Source organism: Catharus ustulatus, chromosome 5 (assembly GCF_009819885.2).
Source record: "Catharus ustulatus isolate bCatUst1 chromosome 5, bCatUst1.pri.v2, whole genome shotgun sequence".
NCBI lineage: Eukaryota > Metazoa > Chordata > Aves > Passeriformes > Turdidae > Catharus > Catharus ustulatus.
This window is the reverse complement of record NC_046225.1, coordinates 22950979-22976819: the sequence shown is the minus strand read 5'-3', so window position 1 is coordinate 22976819 and position 25841 is coordinate 22950979. Positions and strand designations below refer to the sequence as shown.

Genomic DNA, 25841 nt, shown 5'->3' with positions numbered 1-25841 from the left:
GTGTGAAGTCTGGTCATCCTTCCTGTATGTTGTGAACCTTCGTCTTAGGTTCTGGCACATGCACACATACCATCACCCCCACTCAGAGCTGTATGAGTGGGAAAAGGCTCCATATGCAATTTTTTCATGTTGTAGTGTAATTTTCTCTCATGTCAGCAGGACTGAATAGCAACATTAATATAGCTTAAGAAGAACTTTAAGCAATTCAGGAGATACAATCAGGGATTAATGTTCCTGAAAGTTGTTTTGTTGTTAGTTCTGTTGTCCATATTGTAGTGACTGTATTCAGGAGGAATGAATTTCCTACTTCCACCCTTCTCTATACCCACCCCAAAAAAAAAAAAAATATTAGTGGTGAGGCATTTCACAAATGGACAAATGGTTTGTGTCCATATGAGCATCTACTTAACTTTGGACAGGAGAAAACTGAAGCATGAGAACTGTACATTTGAGAAGGCACAGCTTGATGTTATGTCAGATTTGCCTACTCTGAGCTTGAACTACTTTCTGGATTCTGAAATGCTAGAGTAGTCTTCAAAACATTAACTAATCCTTTGGGAATATTTCTAGGTGGCCGTCAGAATATACTTGCAGGAGCTCTACAGTGCTCTAGCCAGCGATGCTGGGAATCTCTTTGGCTCAGAGAAGTACTTACTCATTCCTGTTCAGAGTAGCAGAAAACCAAAGCAGACTAAAAGTCAGCATCCAGGATGGGATGTGGTTTGGTTTTGGTTTGTTTTGCCATTTGAATATTTTGTTCTAGAGTTTGCTTCTCAGGATAATGTGAAACAAAGTCGTATCTCACAGTGACATTGGTTTTCTTGATGGAGGGTCCTGTTTACTGTTGATAAGTTGTCATCCCCACATCAAGGAACTTGTGACCTCTTTCATTGCCCCATGAAGCATTTGTTTGCTTTTAAATTCTATTTCCCCATATTTCTGTATGCTTATTTCTCCAGCACTGTACTCAAAGTTTTTTGTTTTTTAAGGGTATTTTTGTACTTTCAAGATCTTGGCCTCTAGCTGTCTTCCCCTCCATCCCTTTACACACTCTTTTTTCCCCCCAGGCATTTTAGCATGACTTCCAGAACTTTCTTTCGGGCTTTGTAGTTTTCACACCACTTTCATGCTGTGTGCTAATTTGTTGTGTTGCTGGGTTGTTCTGTGATCTTATTTCAGCTCTAGGCATCTTCATCTTTATTACTTTTCCTACTGCTGAATATGGGAATCTCAAATGTGATGCACAGATCACTTAACTGTGTACAAAGCCTTTGTATGTGCCTTTAAAAGACAGGTATCTGTTTCATAATTATGCCCAGAACCAGCTGATTGGTCTTTGGTGACTCTTGTGCGTGTTCCAAGACTGAGAGAAATGTCCAGCCCTCAGACAGCAAGCTCTATCAGACAGATTTCAAGATAGCCAAGGTCTTGGTAGCCAGAAGGGCATGTAGCCAAGCAGGCCAGATGCTGGTTATCTCCTTTCTTTTACCCTTGAAAGCAGAAGGAAACTGTAGTAGGAACAGGAAGATTTGCTGTTACCAGCTGGCCCCGGGGGCATACAATGGAGTTGCACTGGATCTTGAAGGCCTGGGAATGTGAGCTGAGGTTAAGGAGCTTTTACTCTTGCTCCTACGTCTGGGTGGTCCTGTCTGAGTGTTTCAGCCTCACAGATTGCCTTGGGTTTGGCCAGTTGCATGAGTTCCACTTCAGCATGAATAAAGCAGTATCACATTACTTCTGTTAGTAATATAAATATTCTATTACAAATGCACTCTGAGACAGTCCCAACCTGCCTGATGACATCCATTAAAATGACATCCCAAATACTTTGGCAGCTCCAGCTTCAAGTCCCATTCCACTTTGTGCCATAAAAAAAGAGCCACAATGGAGGCTGAGGTGTTTTTCTCCATGTAATTGAATTCTCTTTAGGAACATCTGAACTTTTTTGCTAGTGCAGTACTCATACTACTATTTTTGTTTTGTAGCTTTCAGGAGTTAGAGTAACTGTGAAAATTGTATGAAATATTGGTTATTATTTAAATTCAACTTCTCATGTTAAACCAAATCTGCAAAATTCTAGGAATGGTCACTGCCAGGATGCAGAGCTGCTTAGGTTGAGCTCAATGATGTACGACCTCCGCTAATGCATCTGGTTTTCACATGCATTGTCTCTATCCAGGTATTTGGTTAATAGTTGTCCAGTTAACTTAGAAGCACCAGAGAGGAAGCAAAAAGTTATTTTCTTTTGCTTCCCTACTGCTAGAAATAGCTTTCTGTCTGTATGTGTGATTTTTGATAAGCTGAACTTTAAGCAAATGCAGTGCCATAATGGGATTAATAATTTCCTTTTTGAACTACAGCCATGTCTGGTGTGTGAAATAAAGAATTGCGTTTTGTCTTAAAGACAGGTGTATTATTTGCACTTAAGTAGGTTAATTTTAACCTGATTTACTGACAGATACTTGCCTCAGCTGAAGCTTGTATCAGAGGGAACAGGCTGTACTTTGCAAGCTGACCTTTTGAAAAGGTAAAGCAAATAGTCATCTGGGAGGAGTGGTTGCTATCTTAAGAGTAGTTTAGAAAAAATTAGGTTTCTGCCCTTCTGACCCAAACCTGTTTTGGCTAAAATTTAATATTAACTTTCCTTCCCTTTATTTAATTTTCCAGTTTTCTCCCTATGTTTATGAGCAATAGGTAGAAGAAAGAAAAAGTGTTTTCTTTCTGACTTAAACAAGTTGAACTGGAGCAAGGATTCAGGGGAAAATGTTTAAAATAGCCCTGAAAGAGCTGTTTTCTGGATGAGTTTGGAGGTGTGCAGGAGCTGATAGGGCAGGTGGGGAAGGCGCCTGTACAAATAAGGGGCCAGTGCTGTTGCAGTGCATTAACTGCTCCCTCATGGCTGTTTGTGTCAGTGCAGTCAGGATACTCCTCAGAGCAGTATTGTTGCTTGTAGCGAAGTCCCATAAAATGTCTGGAATGATTTCCTGAGAACTTTAATTCCACCTGCAAGGAAAAAGGAATGTTTTCTCTTTTCAGCATCACAATGCCATATATTAGGCTAAAAGAGCAACTCTAATAGTTTAACCTCTGCTTCTTCTTGAGATGTGTTTTATCTTTAATACTTCACTCAGAGTAAGTATTTATTTAACTGAACTGGTCTCTCTGAAACATTATTGCCGATCATGCTGTTCCAACACAGCTATGATGGTCAGAGGGCCCTTCACTTGCAAACTGGGATTTGTATTTGCGTGGATATTTTTTTCTCTTAAGTGGTACACCTATTAAAAAGGTATCATTTCAGAGCAGTAAAAGGAGAAGATCTTGCTTGTACTAAGTGAATCTGTTGCTAGGCATTCAGGGACAAGACTTAAAACTGAACTGCTGCAGTTTCCTGGTAGAGAAAATGTCAGATTACATGGTGTTTCTGATCTGGTGGAATCACTGTATTCCTCTTTCTGGCCTTCAGCTGGACTTTTGACTGAATTCTGCAACAACCAAACTTCATCTGTCTCTCTACATACTTGTATGCACATGTATAGTTGTTTGCTTATGCTTTCTCTTGCTCTCTCTTAATATGATAGGAATTTTAGAAAGTGAAAAGGCTTATTGAAAATTCTTTCTAGTACTGTTACAGTGTGTTTTGTGCAAGCAGGAATTTAGAGATGAGACCATGTCTTTTGACTCCTTGACAAATTCTAAGCTGTTATTGTTCAGTTCAATCCCTTTTGTAATGGTTTTCTTTATTTATGCCATTTTAATTCCTTTTTTGTCAGCTTTGAATCTAAGTTTCATGTCTTCACAGGTTTATTTTCGGACAGTAGAACTTGTTCAGGAGCCTATTCCTGGCTCACCAGGTCTGAGTTTCTACTTCAGAATCAATGGCCGACCCATTTTTATTAAGGGCTCAAACTGGATTCCAGCAGATTCTTTCCAGGACAGAGTGACCTATGACACGTAAGTCACTTTTGATGTTTTCTAAGGATAAAGGATCATGTTTTCCTCCTCCTGATTCTCTCTACACCCTTTATCAAAGGTTGGCTTTATTGAGTAAAACTTTCAAGACAGAGCACTAATGGTTATGGCTTGGAGGCTTTAAAATCAGGACTTAATTAATATGAACAGATTTGAGGGATGTTCAAGACATGTAGGTGCAATAACTGGTGGGAAGGTGATTGCACTTCATAGTTACTGGCCTTTCAGGTATTTTTAGGGATGATCCTCAGATTGTTTGACCTTACTGTCTAGACTAATCCATTGGTAGTCAGAGGATGTGCACTTCATCCATGTCCTAACCCATGTCATGCAGAGTTACATAGGTGCATAGGACCTCTCCCCTTTTCCTGATCTCGTCTAGGCTACTTGGATTTCAATGCACGGCACCCCAGAGATGCACGTGGGATGGGGGCTGTACTGTGCTTGGGCTAAGCTTTGCTCTGGGTTATTGGGGAACCAGGACAACTGGGTGTGCTGCAGTGTGCATTCACGTGCAATTTACAGGCTCCCAGTATGATTTAAGGAAAAATAACTGGAGCCTCAAACCCTTAAAATGAGATTCCCAGTCTCAGTCTTTCTCCTCATCCCCTTGCTCCCCCATTCTCGCTATACATTATGGAACTCAGGAAAAGAATGTACATTCCTGATTGCGTTTAAAGAGAATTTGAATTCATGTAATTGATATACAAAGCAAGTAAAGAGAAAAGACCAACATGATTAATAAAACATAGTATTTCTAAATCTGGTCCTGCCAATACTTCTGTAAAACCACTTACACATGTGTCACTCCATCTATTTTGTAAGTGTTAAGAGGACCAAGCAATTTTTTCTGCACAGAAAATTGCTTTTTGAGAGCTCTGCCCAGACATGCAGGTTTAGAAACTAGAGTTTTGATCCTTTCTATTAGATTTGTAAGTCTTAGATTGCCTGCTAATGATTTGGATTTGGGTGTTTTTTTGATAGGGGCATTTGTTTCTTCATTTTTTGTATAACCTTAGAAATTCTTAAGTAATACAACATCACTTGTATATCTCCTTTTTGTGTTTGACAGGCTAAGGCTACTCTTGAAGTCTGCAGCAGATGCTAACATGAATGCCCTGCGGGTTTGGGGAGGAGGAGTATATGAACAAGATGAATTTTACGATATTTGTGATGAAATAGGAATAATGGTACAAACAATAAACACAGAATACTTATTAAAAAACTTACAAGAACTTACAAATGAAAATCCACTTTAGATTGAAAAAAAAGGGGAGAATTAATACATAATTTCTAGCCATGTTTCCAAAGGACATTGTAGAGTATCAACACAGGAGATGAGATTAACTTGATTTTTTCGTTTGCCTGTTTGGCATTCTTCAATTTCTTTTTAATTTGAATGGTTTCTGATTACAGAGGCTGTCTGTTGAATCTGGAGGTGATATTTTGGAGACTTTTTTGTAGGTCACCATTAGGTAGAAGGTAGCTATGCTTTTCTCAATTGTGGAAATGGATCTTATTTATTTGAAAAGTATTTTCTTCTTTTAACAATAGCTGAAAAAGTTTGAGTGGTTTTGGTTCAAACTTTTCATTTGGCCCAAAGACAAACATGGAGGGCATTATCCAAGGGGCCATTTTGAACAAGCTGTAATTGAATATAAATGTAGCTGTAAGGTGACCACCTGCTGCAATCACTAATCCTGGATGAGTACCTTCGATTATATAAGCTTGGAGGCATGTATTAATGAGTTTTGATGAAGTAGTGACTAGATGAATGGAGGCTAAGTTGCATCTGGTATTAAAAATCCTGAGAAGTGTGGTTGGTCTTAGTCTACACCCATAAGAAGTAGGGAAACAGCATTCATACCTTGCTGCTTTCAGATATGTGTGTTTGTAAAAAATAAAAGTTACATCTATTTTAGTCATCTGAATGAGTGTCCTGATTTTCAAGGCTTCTGAGCACTTACAGTTCTTTAATTTTTGACACTAGGCACCTTAAGTAGGCCATTTAAATCTGTGTCTGTACAGTGCTCAGTGCAAGATTTAGATCCTATTTAACAGCCAAAATAGCAAGTAAATGCAGAAAACCAGACCTTTATTCCAGAGGGGGCAGTGGGGGAGCTTTTTGGTTTTGTTTCTTCTGATGGTCTTGCAGAGGCTTAAAAGTGCATTGGAGTCAAACTGTGCTTAAGGAAAACCAGTGATAGCTCACTGAGGGAAATAGTGAGAAAAAGTTTCTTTCAATAGAGAGTTTTGACACCAACAGTCACTAAAGGATTATCAGTGATTCTGCAGCAATAGCTTTACTTTTTCTGTATAGAGTTAGGATTGTAACAATTACTAATGGCTCCATTATCCCCCACTGTCCTATTCTTTACCTTAGGTTTCCTTAGGGAATGTGTGCTGAAAAGAGCCATGGAAAAGCATATTATCACTGCAACGAAAGTGCAGTTATATGAGGAGCTGGTCTCTGTCGCTCTCTATGTAGCATGGCTTCAGAAAAGTGGAGTCTCCTACAGACTCCTATGGGTTAAGGTGCTCCTTCTAGAGATCTTTTCATTAATATTTGAGATAGACTAGAAGGAGTTCAAGGTTACGGCAATTTAAAAAACAAAACAGGTAAACAAGAAATCTTGTCCATCTCATTGGGCTTCCTTTCCCCTTTCGGTTATTCTCCTGCAAGGTACAAATGGAGTTTATTGTTCTTGAATTGAAAGACTTTCTGCTCTCTAGTTGTACCTGTTTGATCTTTCTTTGAAAAGAAAGATCACTGTGTTTTTAGAGCATCTAGTTTGTTTTTGCCCATCTTACTGGGTAAGATTGCTGATTTTGAGATAATTTTGTATGGAAGTGTTTTCTTAGCAAGTACATGTTAAAATCTGTTAAGTGTGCTCAGTACTACATCAGAAGAATTATTGTCTTTTCTCATTAAGTAATGGGGATTTGGTGTTGCACCTGCAAAATAGTAAATAAATATGAAATTGTTCTGTTCAGCTGCAAATTGCTCCATGTTCATGTTCCTGATTATTCTGTTGAAATTCACAGAACTTCATCTACTGAGCAGTATTCCACTCCTCAATGTAGGCTGTCAGGCTCTGATTCCTAAGGGTAAATATTTTGTAACCTTGATATCAAGGATAACCACAGTGTAATAAGCAGATACTTGAGCCCCATGCCGAATGTGATTTGTTTTCTGTCTGAATGAAAGATTGTGCATTCCAATAGCCATGTATTTTTCAAGTATGTAAAGTAACTTGCTGACAGTTTTTAAAAATCTTTTCCTTTCCCTTGTAGATTTGGCAGGATTTTATGTTTGCCTGTGCACTGTATCCAACCAACCAGAATTATTTAGAATCTGTAAGAGCAGAAGTTTCTCATCAGGTATTTTATCCGTGTGTCAAAGCTCTATTTCACACTACCTATTTTTCATTGACTGACTGTATAAGTTTGCTTTCCAAAAATGGTTGTTTGGAAGTGTTTGTTGTGTACCTCTATGCAGCAGACTCAAAATGTAACCTTGCTACATCTTCTTGAACTCCTCTGACTGCTTGCAGGGGTAGTCAGTCAAGCAGGCTGCACAGAATTTATCTTCCACACATGGCTGAGTAGAGGTGGATGGTACATACATGCATGAAGCAGATGTCAGCATATTAGATTTCCCTTCTGAAAGTGTATATTACAATAATTTGAACCTGGTGCCAAGCTGAGGGAGTAGTGAACCATGTGCCAAAAAATGGGAAATGTAGGCTCAGCATAGGTAATATACATGTGGACTTGTAATTCAACTAGTAATAAAGTTATTTAAAAAAACCCCCCACATTGTTAGGATAAGTGATTTTGCTTGACTTCTGAAACTGTAAGTTTTATTTCAGGTACGACGTTTAAAATCTCATCCATCAATTATTCTGTGGAGTGGTAACAATGAAAATGAAGCAGCAATTGCAAGCAACTGGTTCTCCATACCTTCTCCTGACATAGGAGTCTATATCAAAGACTACGTGACCCTTTATGTGAAGAACATACGTGAAATAGTTCTTAGTGTAAGTAGTCTCAAGAAACTGTAGGAGGATTTGGCTTGGCAAAAGGTTTTAACATTTGAGCAAGTTGGGATTTCCTTTTTTTCTTTTAATCCTTTTAGGACATGAGAAAGAGCATGTTGAGAAATCAGCCTTTCCAAACTCCTCTAAACAGCACTCTAAACTCAAGAATTATTCTCAAAGTAAAAAAAAAACCCTTGAAATTACTTGTCTTTAACATTTTGTGATGTGTAAAGTAAGACCTGAAAGTGTAGTTTTTGCTTCTTTTTTCCTTCCTGCGTTTAGTATGTCCACAAGTGCCTTCATATCCAATGGACAAAAATCAACTTGCCCATTAATTAATTAATGAAGATGATCAGGTTTCCTTTATCCTGATTTTGTTGAAGAATACTCTGAAAAGCATTTAACAATCCTCAGGTCTTTTAATATCAGTTGAAGAAATCTATAAGGATGTTATTTCTTCAGTATGTGACTTAATATTTTTTGTTCTAAGCAGGTAAAGCAAAAGTGATGCTAAACATTGAACTCATGCTATGTAGTCATTGTATTGATTTTGTAAACAAAATATTGGTATTCTACAGTATATGAAGGCAAAGTAAAATATTTTGATATAAAATCAAAACTGTGAGTATGCAGTCCACAAACACCTGAAATCCTTGATGAAGTTGAGTGTGATTTGGCACTACTCATTTTGCACAGGTTTTATAAGTTCATTTCTCTCTTTGAAGAGGAGATTCTAGATTTCTGTACTGTGTGTGAAGGTATGCTGTGGTGTTTTTTTGATCAGCTACATGAGTTGGGTGGCAGTGTGTGTGCAACAAAGTGAGGTGTTCTGGCTTGATACTTGTGCAGCATTGCCATCCAAGACAGACCTATTTTTATTTTAAATCCATAGAATAATTATTTTTGTGCAAAAAGTAACCATAGAGGGAGATAACTTCAGGTCCTGTGTAATACAAGCCAGGAAGCCTGTAACTAGTAGTAGTACTGGACTGGGTAGCTTGCAAAGACTTTTATCTTTGAGCTAAAGGCTTCAGGGAATCTAGGATTTCCTGTAGTTAGTTGTTTCAGTTAATTATTAATTACTCACATGAAGAAAATAAGAAAGAAGAAGATGGGGAAACAGGAATGTTTCTTAAAATGAAGCACATGTCTGAGTGCATCGCTGTGTTTGAGCCAATTGCAGTAACTTGTTACTGGTAACTAACTAGGGCCTCTATCTTACTAGAAGTAGGGTGTTACATGAATTATACCTGCAGAAGGGTTCCTTCAGTACTTTGTAGGCAACTGTTAAAAGATTTAGTATTCTAACTCTCTTGAGGCTAAATAAAGACAGCTCTGAACAATTTGAAATGTAACCCTTCATGTAGTCTCATCTATCTTAGCATGCAGTGCCAGCTAAAATGACAATAACCTGTAATGATACTGTGCAAGCATTAAAAGCAGAACACCTTGGATTTGTTAGGACTAAATTTAGGTGACTGTTTAATAAGAAAGGAGAAAATCATGGTCTTGTTTCTGCAAAAACGCTGCAAAAGTAATAATTTTCCATAAAGAAGTCACAGTAGTCCAGCATTAATGTTCCTTGAGTATATATTTCGCAAGGCACACTTTAAATAGCCTTCATTAAGAATTTAGAGGCCTATAAAGATAGAAAATCTCTTGGTGTGAAGAGAGAACCCCTCAGAACAGCAGAGCAAGCAGAATCATGTCCAGCTGTCCTCCAAGTACATAAGTAAGAAGCTAATTAAGCAAGTAAGATGATGAATGTTAGGACATAATAAGGGAATGTTTCCTAGGTAGTCACTCAGAAATTTTGAAAAAGCATGGTCTCCCTGGCCCCAAACTCCTCTTTTCAAAAAATTCTCTATGTATTCAGATTTGTAAAAGTCAATCTCTTTGTAAGGTGGTTGTATTTTTGTTTTGTTTTATTTTAAATCCCAGGAAGATAAGAGTCGTCCTTTTGTTGCATCCAGTCCCACCAATGGCTTGGAGTCGGTTAAAGAAGGCTGGCTCTCCCAGAATCCTTATGACACCCATTATGGTGACACACACTTTTATGACTACAGCAGTGACTGCTGGAACTGGACAGTGTATCCTAAAACTCGTTTTGCTTCAGAGTATGGCTTTCAATCCTGGCCTTCCTTCAGTACAATTGAAAAGGTAAGGCTGGGCTTCCTCACCTTACTGTCCCCTTCGCTCTCCTTTAGTGAGGGCAGTGAATCTCTTCCTAACAAACTTCTGCATGCAAACGGTAGTAATGCGTTGTTAGGTATATGGCACAAGTGGGATAGATGGGAAGGGAGGGGATGGAACTGTACTGTTGCCCTCATTGTTCAATATACTTACTTCAGTGTTGCACGACGAACCTGGTTTGGATGAGAAACTATTACAAAACTGTTATTTCTAGTAGTAATTCTATTTAATGTATAGCTCAGTAATGGTTGATTAACTTCTGTTTACTTTTGTGGTGTCTAGGGACATATATTTGAGAAAGAGAAGAAACTGACAAAAGCAGACTTGTGCAGGATTTTAAAATGTTTGGATTTTTATGTTTTTACCAATTTCTTTCATTTAAATAATTTGTTTGTTAATGTATTGCATGTAAGAGGATTTCTTTTTGTCTCTGTTAAATTTAGATATTATATGTTCTCTTATTTATCAAAATGGAGTAGAGATATATCATATTGTTTGTCCATTTGTCCAGGAAGAATGTTAACATTTGTGCATGCAACCAGAAGGAGTTCAGAGTGTTCCTTTCAATTTACTGGACAAGGCACATTATCTGAGATATAATCAGAGGATTAATCTATATTAATAACAATAAAAATTATTAAATCCAGCTTAAAAAGAACTTAAAATAAGATTGTTTAGAGAGAGTACTACAATGAAAACTTAGCAATAATAACTTAATGAATTATACTGTGTTGTTGTCTTTAGTTGAAAAAAGCTGTTTGATGATCATTTGTTATCAGAGGCAGGTTTTGAAAAAATATATACACGTATTATTAGAATTTATAGTCCTACTGACTTACATAACTTTTATACCTAAATGTGTTTGACTAGATTACATTCTTCTATTTTAATCTAGGGTGTTTCTGATTTACTATGAATGCAAGCAAAACTCTGAGGTCCCTTGGCCAACCCAAACCTTTGGACAAAGAAGTTAAATACCACTAAGCCAAAAGTTGCTCTTTTGGATTCAACACCAATGTGTGTTTTCATTTATTTGTACAAGGAGTATAAGCAAAGGATGTTAGTAATTCAAAATCCTTGCATGACTGCATGACCACTATTGAAATATACTACCAGTTTTAGGTTTTGAATAATGTCTTTAGGCTGCAATGGATATCCTTTCCTCAGTATCCTGGCTGTCATCGAATTTACGTTCTACCTTTTCATTCATTACTTTTGTGTTTTTTAAAAGGTTTCCTCCCCTGAGGACTGGTCCTACACAAGCAATTTCTCTCTCCATCGGCAGCACCACGATGGTGGCAATATTCAGATGCTTCAAGAGATTGGGCGTCATTTCAAGCTTCCCCAGAACCCAGATCCTGTAAAGAAGTTCAAAGATATGATTTACCTCACTCAGGTAACAGTGATGTCTTCCATACAAGTAGCCGTCAGTACTTGTTCCATTAAATTCTGTCTACTATTAGAATTGGACCTGCTCTCTTAGGGAGTGTTCCATCATACAGAAAGTTTCCATACTGAAGAACTGGAGAGACCAGTTTAATTTGGAGCTAGCGTGCTTCTCTTTTATTGTAGAAACTCCAATTTTTATGATAGGAGGGCTGGAATAATCAGGGAATTACTCAGAAACTGTCTCAACTGGGAGAAGGTCTGTCAGTATGTGCTGCCTTGGTCCTTCTCCCCAGCTGGGCTCACGTAGCTGGGGGAAGATGCAGGGATATGCTGGGCTTCCATGGTATACAAGATTATTTCCAGTGCTGCATGTTACTCCCTGTTCCAGGGTGGGGATGTTTTGCTCTTCATGTGGCACCTGTAGGCTCACTGCTTTGATTCTTGCCACGTGGAGCACATGAGCTTTGAAAGCAAGATTTTTTTTCCAAAGAATGTAGTTTTCTATTAATTATATTAGTAGTAGCTTTTATTTTGTTATGGACTCAAATAGTGATATTTTAAAGAATATATTTTGGTTTTTTTTCAAATCAGGATATATTTTGCTCTTTATTCATTCATACTAGTTCTACATCGTGCTTACTTCTTTCTTTGTGATTTCTGTGCAAATTTGGAAGAAATACAGTAATTTCATGACCATAAGACGCACCGGAATATAAGGCGCACCCCCCGGGACTCGGCAAATTGTGCAACTTTGTAGATCATATAAGGCACACCGGACTATAAGGCGCACCTTTTTTTTGCCGCGAAGATCCGTGCCGCGTGCAATGAAGTAACTACTTAGTAATGGAATTCCACAATCATGGAGTTTACTGGCATGTGTTCAAATTGGAAACATTTTAACAGATTGGTGTAGCCTTTAAACGCAACCCCAAGCGCCGTCCCTGTGCGTGGGGCCCAACACTCCCGGCTGGCAAGGCTCGGCTCACGGCTGCCACGGTTCAGGGCGGCCACGGCTCACACCTCAGGGTTGCTGTGGTTCAGGCAGCTTGGGACCGTCTGCAGCTCGGGGCGGCGCGGTGCTGCCCACTCCCTCTCTCCCTGTGCGGCACCTGCTGGCTGGCGGCTGCCCGCCCCCTCTCTCCCTGTGCGGCTGCCGCTGACTGGTGGCTGGGCGGTCCTGCCCCCCTCGCAGCTGGGCTCACGGCTCACACTTTTTTTTTGCAGTGAGGAGGTGAACCGCGTGCAAAAAGTAACGAATTACTGGCAGTTTGCAAACATTTTTCACAGACTGGCGTAACCTTTAAACGCAGCCCCAGGTGCCCTCCCCGTGCCGCAGGGCCCCGCACTCCCGCCTGTCCCTGGCAGGTGCTGCTCGCAGCTCCTGGCTACCACTGCACGGCTGTGGGTCCTGGCTTCCCCTGCCCGGCTGCTGCAGCGACCGTGGACCCAGGCACTCCTGCCCGGTGCTGGCTGACGCAGCTCCTCCTCTGCACCGCCCGCACCGTGTCGGCGGCGGCGCCTGCTCTCTGCCTCATTCTCCGGACTGCCCGTGCCTTGGCGGCGGCGGCGGCTGCTCTCTGCCTCATTCTCCACACTGCCCGCGCCGTGCTGGCAGTGGTGACTGCTCTCTCCCTCCTTCTCCGCACCGCCCACGCCATGTCAGCGGCGGTGACTGGTCCCTGCCTCCTCCTCTGCACTGCCCACGCCGGGCTGGCAGCGGTGGCTGCCTCCTTCCCCGCGCAGTGACCGAGGCCGGCTCCCTCCCTCCCAGCGCGGCTCCTGCTGGCCGCGCCCACCTGCTCCCCTCGCGACTCGGCGCTTCTGCGGCACTGCCTCCCCCACTGCGGCTCCTACTTCCGGGGTGGCAAATGTCGCAACTTTATACATCATATAAGGCGCACCGGACTATAAGACGCACTTCCGGGTTCGGGCTGAAATTTTAGTAAAAAGGGTGCGCCTTATAGTCGTGAAATTACTGTAACTTTCTAATGCTATTAGCCAAATTGAAAGTGCTGTTAATTTTTGTTGTGTTTCAAGAATTTCAGAAACACTTTTGATGGTAATAACTGCATACTCACTAAGTTTCTAATGTTTGAGAGCTACTGTCAGCAAGTTTTATATAAAAACAAAATAGCTTGAGAATTTTTGGTACTCTTGACAAGAGAACAAGGATCGATAATGCTGTGAAATTGAAACCAGGGATAAAGCTTGCACCATGAGGTCCTGATCAAAAAAAACTGTAAGAGTTTTTGTAAGGCTAAGTCTGTCAGGGCCACATTAACAGGTTAAACAATTTAATACCAAAATAAGCATAGCAAAAAGGATAAAGCAAACTAGCTTTAGTGGTTAACTAGAAGTAATATCTTTACCTTTTGGGCTGTCCTAAAAGCTTTTAACTTTATTTTAAGATTTTTTTTTTCTATTTCCTCAACCTAATAATAAATGTGTGAAGAACATAGCAGTCTGTTTAGCATCTATTGAGAACTTGACCAGTGAAATATTCTTAAAAGTAGTTTTTAGACATGGAGAAGGAGAAAAGGAGTGTGAGTGCAGCTGAAAAAAGGTTACTTTTGTGATGCACAGTTTTGACTATACAGTGAATAAGTTCAGAGTGTAGGGGTTTAGACACGAAGATGATGTATACTGAAGGTAACACAGTTAACATAATTTCGCAACTCTGGAGGGGGTTATTTAAATTAATGGAAAAAATACCAACTTATTTTAAATTTCATTTTATTTTACTTGTCTTTGATTTGCCTTTCAAAGACCTTCTTCACTGTGTGGAAGTAGCCCCATCTGGGATTCTTGAAGGGTACTGCTTGCAAAGCTGTTGGGAGCTAATGGGAATAGATCTCCTTCCAGCAGAGATCCACTGCACTGCAGGTGGATACTCCTCTGGGCTCAAGTTTAAAGTTATGTGCTGTTGCTGTGAAGTCCGTGTTGTGTATCAATATGTTCACACGTTTTGAAAAAAATTAAAATCCAATATACCAAAAATATTTTTTATCTCTTTGTTGACCAAGGTGATGCAGGCTCAGTGTATAAAGACAGAAACAGAATTCTATCGTTTTAGTCAAAGTGAAATAATCAATGGAGAAGGACACACAATGGGAGCTCTGTACTGGCAGCTCAATGACATTTGGCAGGCTCCTTCATGGGCTTCCTTGGGTAAGTTTTGTGACAGTCTGGTAAGAAGCACCAGCTGCCAGTTGTGTTTTCCTCATCTGGAAGGATCAGAATAAGAAATATAGCTTTGCTCTGTCTCTTGGGTAACTTTACAAACTTTGAATATATTTCTGTCCATTTAGAAATGCATTCCAGGGTGGGATTTATGATGTAAAAATAGAGCGTCTAGATTTCTTCTGTAGTCAGTTGGAGGAGAGTTGGTTATGTCCAAATGTGATTCATTGTGTCCTTAGCTGTCTCAGAACTGGGATGAATTATATTCTCCATGATGAATTTGATTTTTCATAGAACTTCATAAGATCTCTCACTCAGCATAGCTTACGAGAAGCTTTTTAAAGGACATAACTGGCTGAGATTTGATGTCTGATTTGGTGTCAGATAAGGTGAATCACTCCTCGTGACTAAATTATTCTGCTAATATGCTATTTACACATTTTTTTTCCTCTTAGAACACGAAAGTGATCAGACATATAAAGAGCTAAGTCACTTAGGCAGTAGGAAGTAGAGGAGGAATGAGGAATGTGTGGCATTAGGGAAGCGTCTGTGTTTCATGTTCCAAACGTTTTTGTCTAGAAGTCATTTTGAAATGGAGAAGCTGTGCTATGGCAGCTGTATAGGACTTGGGTAGATTCAATTTTAGTTATTTCTCATATATTTTGGTTTTTAAAATCTTTGAGTGTCTGTGGACAGTCTTGATGTGTCCTTGGAACAAAGAACCATTTGGCCTGAATTTGAGGAAAAAATTAGCCCACACCATCTTTCCCCTCTTTTTCTGGGAGATGGTTGTCCCTCTCCCTTTTTGTTATTTATCTTTTCTTTTTTATTAATCCAAACAAAATAACTGCAACAACAAAGGAAAAACCAGTAGAGGAGGCTAATTTATTTAAATGTTAAGGCAGTGGTCCAGCTGTTATGCTCATCTTTCTCAACTTTCTAGACTTGTATTAGGAAATGGAATATCACATTGTTCATTTTTATTATTCTAGCAATGGGTGATGCTGTTAGGCTTTAAGTGCCTCAAGAGAAAAAGATGCTTGGAAAAGTGTCGTTTTGTAAAGACAGAGGGTGTATTGATAGATGTAATGGTCATGGAGACCATAAATGTCTTTTTGAGTACAGAGATGACATCATTGTAGAATATTTATCAAATACTTGAATTATTCATGTGTTGTTGAAGTTGGTTTAGAAGAAAGAAGCTCAACAGAGATACAGCTGTCCCTTTGTTTTGTTGTATTCCCTCAGTGAGATGAGGAAAGGTTTAATATTCATTTAATTAGGCAGTGTGGTAGAGGGATTTTGAAATGCTAATGGCTGAAATTATGCAAGACTTCAGAGAAATTAGTTTTATTTGCACTTCAAAAACACGTTTCTGCATGTTGTTAGATGGCACAGTAGTATCACCAATGAGTGCTTTTACTTGAATCTGTTACTTTGCAAAAAGTCATGGAGGGGTTTACATAATTTCCGGTACAAAAGCAGAAATGTTTCCACGTGGTGGGGAGGGAAGAAGGTAGCAAATGTTTCTCCTTTTAACTTTACCTTTAAGATTGTGTTGAATGAAAACACAGCACAGCACTCATGTCATGGTGCTTCTGCATTCAGCTCAGAAGTAAAGAACTTTTATCACAGCTGGGTTCTGACTGTTAGCACCCAGGTGTGAAGCTAGCTGTGCCATGTTGGATGCTTTTAGCATCTCTGCAATATGTTTTGGTGGAGTGCTGTAACACTCCCAGACAAGTGTCACCTTGAGGTACCCAGCTCAGTAGTTGTGAGATTCCCCTGAACAGATAACTGGCTTTTATTGCAGATTCAGTATTTAGAGCCCCTGGTGAGTCCCAGTACAGGCTGTTACAGAGAATAATTGATCTGAATTCATGAGGCTGAGGTGAGGAAAGAACTAGCAGCATGTTTCTCAGGTTGCATTTAATAGTGTGAAGTGATTAATTTAAAATCATTTCAGGAAGATCTGTTTATTTGCACTCCCACCATCAGTGTGGAAGGCTTCAGGGAAAAGTCAGAAAAAAGGGTACTGGAGTCTCATTACAAACCTAATTTTATTTTTGTGTTCCGAAGTTTAATACCACAGAGAGTGCAAACCCCTTGTTACTGTCAGAAAAAATTGAGGAACTTGGATTTCTGTAAGAATTTGTTTAAATGTGGTGGGAGGAGGGGAAAACCACACCAGGGCTATTTTAGATAACTTTTGACTGTTGCCTTTGGGCATGCATGTCTGTAACATGAAAGTTTAAACCCAGGGATTTCTCATGATAACTTCCTGACCTCCAGAATTTTTACATCCGTTTTTGGGTGTGTGTGAATGGTGTATTTGAAATGCAAGTTGCCTATTTTTAAATAAAGGAATGTAGCTCTGGAAATCAAGACAGCAGAAGAACTGAAAAATATGGGCTTTTTAATTTGCTCCAGTTTTCCTTGCTGCCTGAAGTTACTTTGACAAATGTATTACCAAGATCTGGTTGCTGGTAAAGTTGTCTTTGGAAAACACTTCCTGTGTGAAACTGCTACAGCAGATGAGTTTTGATTCTTCAAAATGGCTCTAGTGTTTTTGGGCAGGGAAATACTAGTCTTAAAAGCTGATCTAAGCAGACTAATGATGTTTCAAACATTCCAAAACAATGGGGGTCAAAGTAGTAGAGTGGGTTTTGAAATGGTGCAGACTTTTTAAGTGTGTGGTTTATTTGATTTTGTTTCTTTTTGCTTGGGTTTCCCTGTGGAAGTTTAATGGCATGTTCAGTCTGAGTCCTCCTCTGTAAAGGTTTTTTGAGGATCTCTGCTGCCTAGATAGCAAACCTCCTCTCTTTCCCTCTGCAGTATGACTGTGTAATCCAGTTGGAAATCAAGGCACAGCAGAGATTGAGAGAAGGACCATTCAAAAAGTAGCAGAATTTTATGTTACACTAAGTAGCAGAAACTGGTCTACATCAATTGCATTATTCATTTTCGTGTATAAGACAGCTGAAGCCTAGATTTTCATCATGTGAATTAAGCTCAGGAAAAAAATTCTAGTCAACAGGCACTGAAACCTCAGACCATGCTGGGTAACTTGTCTGAGCTTGTGGTGGGTTATGTCTGGATTCTGCAGTGAGCAACATCTATTGCATTGGCAATTTAATTAATTGACAATTGAAATTCCAGGAAGTACTGGAGTGGTCCTGAGGGCTTTAGAGATTTCAACCTGTCCCAGACTCTCCCTGCCTGTTTCTCATACAAGGCCCATAGTTTTTGTTTGTTGGATCAGCTACTGCCCCTCCAGTTTACTCTGTTTCAGATAATCTATCCCCAGTCCAAATCTCCCATCTTCTCAAGTTTAATGACTGAAGAGTGATTTGTTAGCACCCTTGATTTTGGTAGATTTGTTCTTAAAACCACCAATGTTTTCTGTCAGGAAGTGTCCTTGGCATGCCAGAACATGCCTTTGTTCATATCACAAGGGGATCAGACCCAGTCAGTACAGTTTTATGAAAGGCAGGTCCTGCTTGACCAACCTGATCTCCTTCTGCGACAAGGTGACGCAGTTGGTGGATGAGGAAAGGCTGTGGTTGTTGTCTACCTAGACTTTAGCAAAGCCTTAATGTTATTTCCCACAGCATTCTCCTGGAGAAACTGGCTGCTTATGATATGGATAGGTGCACTGTTCAGCATGACAACAAACTGGCTGGAGGGCCAGGCCGGGTGTGGTGGTGAATGGATTCACATCCAGCTGACAGCCAATCCCACTACTGGGATTTCCCAGGGCTCAGTACTGGCACCAACCCTGCTTAATATCTTTATCAAGGATCTGAACAAGGGGTTCAAGTGCACCCTCAACCAGTTTGCAGTCAACACCAGGTTGGGTGGGAGTGGCATAAGGCTCTGCAGAAAAATCTGGACAGGATGGATTGATGGGCTAAGGCCAGTTATATGAGGTTCAACAAGGTTAAGTGCTGAGTCCTGCCCTTGGGTCGCAACAACTCCAGGCAGTGCTAGGGGCTGGGACAGAGTGGCTGTCAAGCTGCCCAGTGGTAAAGGACCTGGGGGGTGCCAGTCTAGTGGCTGAACATGAGCCAACTGTGCCCAGGTGGCCAGGAAGGCCAGTGGCATCCTGGCTTGTATCTGTGGCCGGAAGAAATAGGGAGGGATTTGTCCCCCTGTACTTGGCAATTTTGAGGCTGCACCTCAAATTCTGTGTTCAGTTGTGAGCCCCTCACTATAAGAAGGACATTGAGGTGCTGGAGTGTGTCCAGAGAAGGGCAGTGGAGCAGAGGAAGGATCTGGAACACATGTCCTGTGAGGAGCAACTGAGGGAACTGGGGCAGTTTAGCCTGGAGAAAAAAGGCTGGGACACACAAACACACACACCCACACGCCCCTTGTTGGTCTCTTCAACTACCTGAATGGAGGTCATAGCAAGTAGAAGTCAGCCCCTTTTCTCCATTAACGAGTGACAGGACAAGAGGAAATGGCATCAAGTTGTGCTTGTGGCAGTGAAGGTTCAAATTGGATCTTAGGGAAAAAATTTTCACCTAAGGTGTTGTCAAGCACTGAAGTGGGCTGCCCAGGGAAGTGGTGGAATCACCATCCCTAAAGGTATTTACAAGATATACAGGTGTGGTATGGGAACTTAGGGACATGGTTTAATGATGCACTTGGCAGGTGAACAGCTGAACTCAATTCTAGAGGTCTTTCGCATCATAAATAGTTCTGCAGTTCTGTACTGAGAAGCATCAGTATACTGAATATGTTCATCAGTTTATTGACTGTCTGTTCTGAAGAAATGCAGCTGCCTCTCCTGAAGTTTTTCCTCCAGCCTTATCTCTTTGGTTTGCTTCAGTGCAATTGACTTGAATGCTAGTGGTGTTTTTGCTGGCAACAGACTCATCTCATAGCACAGTACAATCTTGTCTGGGTTTTCCAGGAAGATATGAGCTGCTCTTATTGTTCTCCAAGTTAGCTGGTTATGAACGTGCTGAGAACAAGGTGATGTGTAAGGTGCTGAGCTGGAGCTAATGCACTTATTCTTCACAAAGTTCATTCATGTCTATGTGCAGTGCAGACAAAGCATGTTCAGGTCCTCCTGGGAAAGCCACAACAACCCTTTAAAGTTGACTCTGGATAAGTCTCTAATTTTGAGATGGTTTGAAAATGCTAAGAGCTTTGTAGAGGAACCAAAACTAAGAGAGTAATTACTAAGAGTGTTATGAGGAAAACATCTCACTGAAAATATTCTTTATACATCATAAAGCCTACATCAGCTTTAAACTTGTTTATAATAAAGAGCCAGACACAAGAATGAAACCAGTATGTAACTTTGCTTGTGAGATTGTGCAGTTGACTTGCTACTTCTTTTTGGTGCCATTTCAATGACTGGATAATGGTTGAGCAAAGACAGACTTAAAATGCAGACAGTGGATGCAACTTCTCTTTCAAAATGATTACATGGTAGGGTTGCAAAGCAAAAAAGCAAAATTGCTTTTTGGAGAGGATGCAGAGTTTGATGGTTTTTTTCAGTTTAATGGCAGACTTTCAAAGTATTAAAATAATGAGGTACAGCTTTCCATTAAAGAAGCAGTGTGAACTGTTTGTCATGTGTCTTTCATGAATACTAACTCCCATGGAGGAGATGTTGTCTCTAGATGTTGGCAAATTTGTTTTGCCAAGCTCAGAGTTGTCTTTGGTTTGGAACCTTATTTTTGTCTTTATTGCTTTGGATGTCCTCTAAGGAAGAACTGAAAGGAGGACTGAAAAAGGGGAAGAGAACACTTTGTATAAGTACCTTGTCTTTTTTTGCAGTAGTGTAGTTTGTGGCAATGTCAGTGTGTTTGTCTGGATTCTCAACAGCACAGATGGCTCCAGCTGCTTGGTTTATGTGTGGTACGCTGTGTCAGCCTTGTCACTTGTGTTTAAGGCTTCCTTTTGAATGACAGTGTAGCAGTGATAGGATAGAGACATAGAAAAATGTAAACTTTCAGGAAAGCTCAAAGTTTAACAGAGCATCACATCTTTTCCAAGGCAGAGCTTTGCCTGGAGGGAAGCAAGAATACCTTCAGTCATTCTTTGCACTTGATAGAGGTGAAAAAGGGTGGAGGGGGATGTTGCACTGCTGATAGCAGGACCAGAAAGCACATGCAGGGAATGTGTCACAAGGCAATCTTGGATTCAGTTTCAGTCTTTCTTCTTTTTAACCATTTTTAGAGTATGGTGGTAAGTGGAAACTGCTCCATTATTTTGCCCAGAACTTCTTTGCACCACTGCTGCCTGTGGCCTATGAAGATAAAGGGGTGTTGCACATTTACGGTATCTCAGATCTTCATGAGGACCACAAGCTGACTTTGAGGGTAAGTGACACCTACCTGACCACTCTTATGTGCCTCCTGCAAAAATGGGAGACGCTGAAATGAGCACATCTTTGTACAGACAAGCTGCAGTAAGGCCATGCTCAAACACCATGAAATGCAGCTCTAGTGTTTAATCTTGGGGGCAACACTATTCTTTATTGAAGTAGTGTGTAGTGCTTTACAGAAGAAGGAATTACTTTGCTCATAGCCTGTAGGTATAAGGCTGAAATGAACTATTCTGTGGAAATCTTGAAGGGATTGATGGTTAAGTAGAACAAAGTATGAAAAATGGTACCTCACTACTTAACTGTTCCCTGGTGTTAGAACTAGATAACCTAATTAAGTAGGGGGTGGGAGGAAAGGGATTGTACCATTGCTTACCAGTACTCAAACAATAGGCTTTGGGAAAAAGGACTGCATTATTTTCTGAAATAGGAACAGCACATCTGTAGTTTGAAGGTCACCTATACATGTCACCATTTTGCAATTGATGCCTTAACTGTTTTCTGATAATGCTGTAGAAACTGATAGGATTTTTGGTATCCATTCCAGTGTTTGGACTGCTGCGTTTTCTTGTAGACAACAGTATTCTTTTTCAGCTTGTTTTTTGTCTTCCTTTTTCAGCAACACTTTGTTTCTGTTAATCATATGACAACCAGATCCTAGATGAATTTAGGGACCATTTTCCACTATTAGATATAGCTCCTGACATAAAGTGTGCCCTATGTGAAAACATGTGAAGGATGGAAAAACAGACTTAGAGACCTGGAATAACTCACTAGTCACTACTAGTTCCAAAATAGTACAGTAATTTCATGATTACAAGCCACACTGACTATAAGCCGCATCTCCACGTGTTGGCAAACATTTCGTTCTTTGTCCTTATACAAGCCGCACCCAATTATAAGCTGCTCTGTCGTTTGCAGCGAGGACCTGCGTGCAACAAAGTTGCCAAATAGTAACAGAATTGTGGGATGGCGGGGTTTACTGGCTCGGCTTGGGCCGTGAGGATTCGGGGCTGCCGATGGGGCCAGGTGGCCCAGCTCGGCACTGCTGCTCGGCGGGGTCGCTTGGAGCCAGCCGCCGCCGCCACTGGGCTCGCTCGCCCCGACCCAGTGCTGTGCCGCGGTGGCAGGGGGGCATGGAGCCCACCGGCACCCGCGGCGGTGGTGGGAGGTGGGGATGGAGCCCGCTGGCACCCACGGCCGTGACGGCAGGAGGGGACGGGAGTCCCCCGCCTCCCCCCAAGCCACGGGCCCAGCAGGAGGGAGCCCCCACATCCCCCTGAGCTGCGGGGCTAGCAGGAGGGGGCCCCCCATCTCTCCTCTGGGCTGCGCTGCCTGAAGGAGGGAATCCCCCGCCTTTCCTCCACCCCGTGCCTGGCTCCACCCGCCGTGAAACAGAGTAACCAATTTGTAGCAATCATGCAGTCCCGGGTTTTACTGGCAGGTTGCTCGACTCGGCACCTCGGTTTGCACTTCCGGGGTTTGAAATGTCAGAAAATTATTCACATATTAGCTGCTCCTGAGTGTAAGCCACATTTCCGGTGTGGGAGCAAAATTTTAGTCAAAACAGTGCGGCTTGTATTCGTGAAATTACTGTAATTTTGGAACTAGTCATATGAGTGTGTCAACTCCTGTATCATTGCTCTGTCTGATGGACTTCCATGGATTTTCAGATTTATAAGGTTGCTTATATGGAATAATATACGGTACAGAAAATGGTTGCCATTTCTGGATAGTCAGTTCTTGGAGTAGGACTGCACTTAATGAATTTGTTCGTTTCTGGTCTGAGTTATTCTAACAGAAATAAATTCAGGTTTTCTGATACCATCAGAGATGTGCTGGCAGTAGGATAGTTTTGATGAATACTGTATATTGCACTTTAGGAAGATTTGGAACTTAACTCTTGAAAGAAGATCTGTTAAGATCTGTTCCTGACTACACACTCGTGTTAAGGCAAAAAATAACTGAAATTTATGAAATAGAATGTTGTAATTCTCATTAAGTACGTAATTAAGTACTTAATTTAAAAAGGGTATATTCATAATGCATGAACTGTGAATGTATTTTGCTCTGTTAGTATAACCTTTGTAATCCCTTTTAAGATGATGGAGCTTGCTTCTGTTCAAGAGAGATTATGCAGAAGCTCTAGCATACTGAGCTGGGTTACATCAGATAACGCTGAGCAATCTCAAGAAAATCCTTTGTTTGAGTTTTTTTTTTTTTAATCCAGGAAGGGAGGAAAAAGAATCAACAAATTAGTCACTCAATAATTCCATTTCCCAGCATCCCAGCATTCCCTTGGCAGGACTTGGCAATCTCTTCCTCTCAAGAAGCCTGGAGAAAACAAAAAACTCTTGCAGATCAAGATCAGCTCCAGACTGTTCGAAATGGACCTCTTGTTAGGTTTTTGGAACGATCCAATTTTTATGCCATATCTATTGTGTAGTTTCTTGCTAGGTGGAAATCAGCTGGTGCTATCAGAACAACATCTGTTTTAATGAGCAATCTGAAATCTAGGATGCTGCATTGTTTTCACAGATATAGCCTGTCTTCTAAGCTTTGTGCTCTCTCTATGTGCTTGATAGGTTCTTGTGCATGCCTGGAGCTCTTTGGAGCCTGTCTGCACCCTTGACGAAGAAGGTGTGATTGCTAAAGCACAGAGTGCTGTCCCCATCTACAAGGAGTCCATCAGTGACCTTCTGGAAAGATGCAGAAATTGTACCAGGAAAAGCTGTGTTATTACTTTCTCTCTTGTGGGAGAAGATGGGCTCCAGAGTCCTACAAACCATTACTTCCTTTCATCATTCAAGGATGCTGTGGGATTAGAAAAGACCCAGCTTAGTGTAAGCATCAATCATGCTAAATTACTGTATTTGGTTTTGCTAATCTTACTGTTTTGAATTGTTTGCCGGCAGTGCAGTGTCTGATTCTGCTGAATGTTCTATCTCCTTAGTTGCTGCTATTCTGGCTTCCAGGTTGAGTTCAAAAAGTTCAAAATCAGATTATTTCTGGTGTCACTAGATGTGTATCTAAATAAATGTGGGGTTTATTTGTTTGTAGTTTTTTGTCTGGGCTTTGTTCTGTTTAAAATAATGAAGTCTCCCTTTTGTTTTTTTAGATTGTCTCCCACCTTGCAGCATTCCTCTTTTCTTTCTCTTTGTCCGTAGACTTCAAATAGCATTGTGTCAAGTGTTCTGGCTTGCAGACAGAACTGTGTATCAGGATTGGGGATCTTAGTTCAGTTACTGTGGGGTGCATTATTGTCAGCAGTATTTCCTCTGGAAGTGCTCATGCTCTCAGATCAGTGTAACATTGCTAACATGCAGTATTGCATGCTCCTTTCCTCCTCCTTCAAATCCCTGCCCTCCAGTAAGGGTTCTGATTTGCTGAATAGTGATGATTTCTTAATAACTGGCAAGTGTGTCAGTCTCCGGACACAAAAAGCATCAGTGTTGTATAACACTGTTATTTAGTCAATTTGCTACTTTTTCCTAGATTTCTTCTGCTCCTAGCAAGCTTGCTGTATGTATAGAGAGCATGCATGCCCTGTGTGTGTGTCCACACAAACATTTTGTTAAGCCTCAGTTCTTAGCATATACATCTTGTTGGAAAATTCTTAATCATCAGATGGGCAGGATGGGGACCTTTGTGTTCTCACATTTGGCTCTCAAACTGCAGCTTTGCTCTTTACTGCTAAAATAACAAGGGGGAAATAGAGGTCTAATCTCTTTGAATCTGGACCAGCATAATTGCTTTACAAAAAGAAAATGGGCCAGATTTTCCTTTCTTATCTCTGTCACCACAGCGCAGCCTGCCTCCTGAGTATACAAAGAAAAGAAATCAGCCTGTCTTAATTTTTTTTTTCATCTGGTGGTACAATCTGGAGTCTGAGTCATGCTGTGGGGTGGTTTTTTTGTTTGTTTTTTTGGTTTAGGGATGATATCATCAATAAGAAAAACTCTGCAACTGGAGCATTTTGGAAAATTTCATTCCTTTATCTTGTAACTGTGTTGTCTTTGCAATACTAACTAATAAGGATAGGTAGCAAGGATAAATGCAAAGTTGTCATTTTAAGAAATACAGCTGTGATTAATAAAATTACTGTTTTGCAAGAGGCTGGTAGGTTTATACTTAGTTACTAATAAACTAACTAGACTTTCAAATACATTGCCAATCCAAGAGCTACTGTTTACAGCATTATAAAGCATCAAAAGCATTAGTATTTCTTCAGGAAACAACATGTGTAGAGGATGTGTGCTTTTTCTCAAAAATGAATAGTGTTGCTTTTCTTGTAGCCGGAACACAATGTCTGCATCAACTGTAATTTTTCCTCTTTTTATAGATGGTTAATTGGTATTTGAAAGTTATGTAACATAGTCTTTCATTATGGTGAATGGGGAGTGCTGCATGAAAATGCATCCTGGTTAGGATTTTAAGTGTCTCTGAAATTTAAGTACTGATAGAACTTAATATAAAGCATTATACCTTGACCTGATATTTTACAATTATTTTTTTCTGTATTTTACTAAATGAGGTATAAGGGCTTCACTGCCATCATGCATTAAGATGAGATGACTTTCAGTCTCACTGGGATTTTTACCATATTTTGCTTCTTGTATTTCTGTTATGTATGAATTGGTAAATTGAGTGAAGCATTGGTGAAAGGACATATCTCCTTCATTGCAGTAACTATGGGATACCAGTACTATGTAGGAGTCAGATTG

General features: G+C 40.5%; 1 protein-coding gene across 1 annotated transcript in view; it reads left to right on the top strand.

Annotated features, from left to right (window-relative positions):
• Positions 1-25841, top strand: part of MANBA (mannosidase beta) — a 55160-nt gene that overhangs the window by 22138 nt on the left and 7181 nt on the right. Inside the window, exons 8-16 of the mRNA XM_033059403.1 lie at positions 3803-3954; positions 5045-5162; positions 7267-7353; positions 7845-8012; positions 9954-10172; positions 11437-11601; positions 14618-14762; positions 20970-21112; positions 23703-23960. Coding sequence (XP_032915294.1) covers positions 3803-3954; positions 5045-5162; positions 7267-7353; positions 7845-8012; positions 9954-10172; positions 11437-11601; positions 14618-14762; positions 20970-21112; positions 23703-23960 — 1455 coding nt within the window. The remainder of the gene's footprint in view (positions 1-3802; positions 3955-5044; positions 5163-7266; positions 7354-7844; positions 8013-9953; positions 10173-11436; positions 11602-14617; positions 14763-20969; positions 21113-23702; positions 23961-25841) is intronic.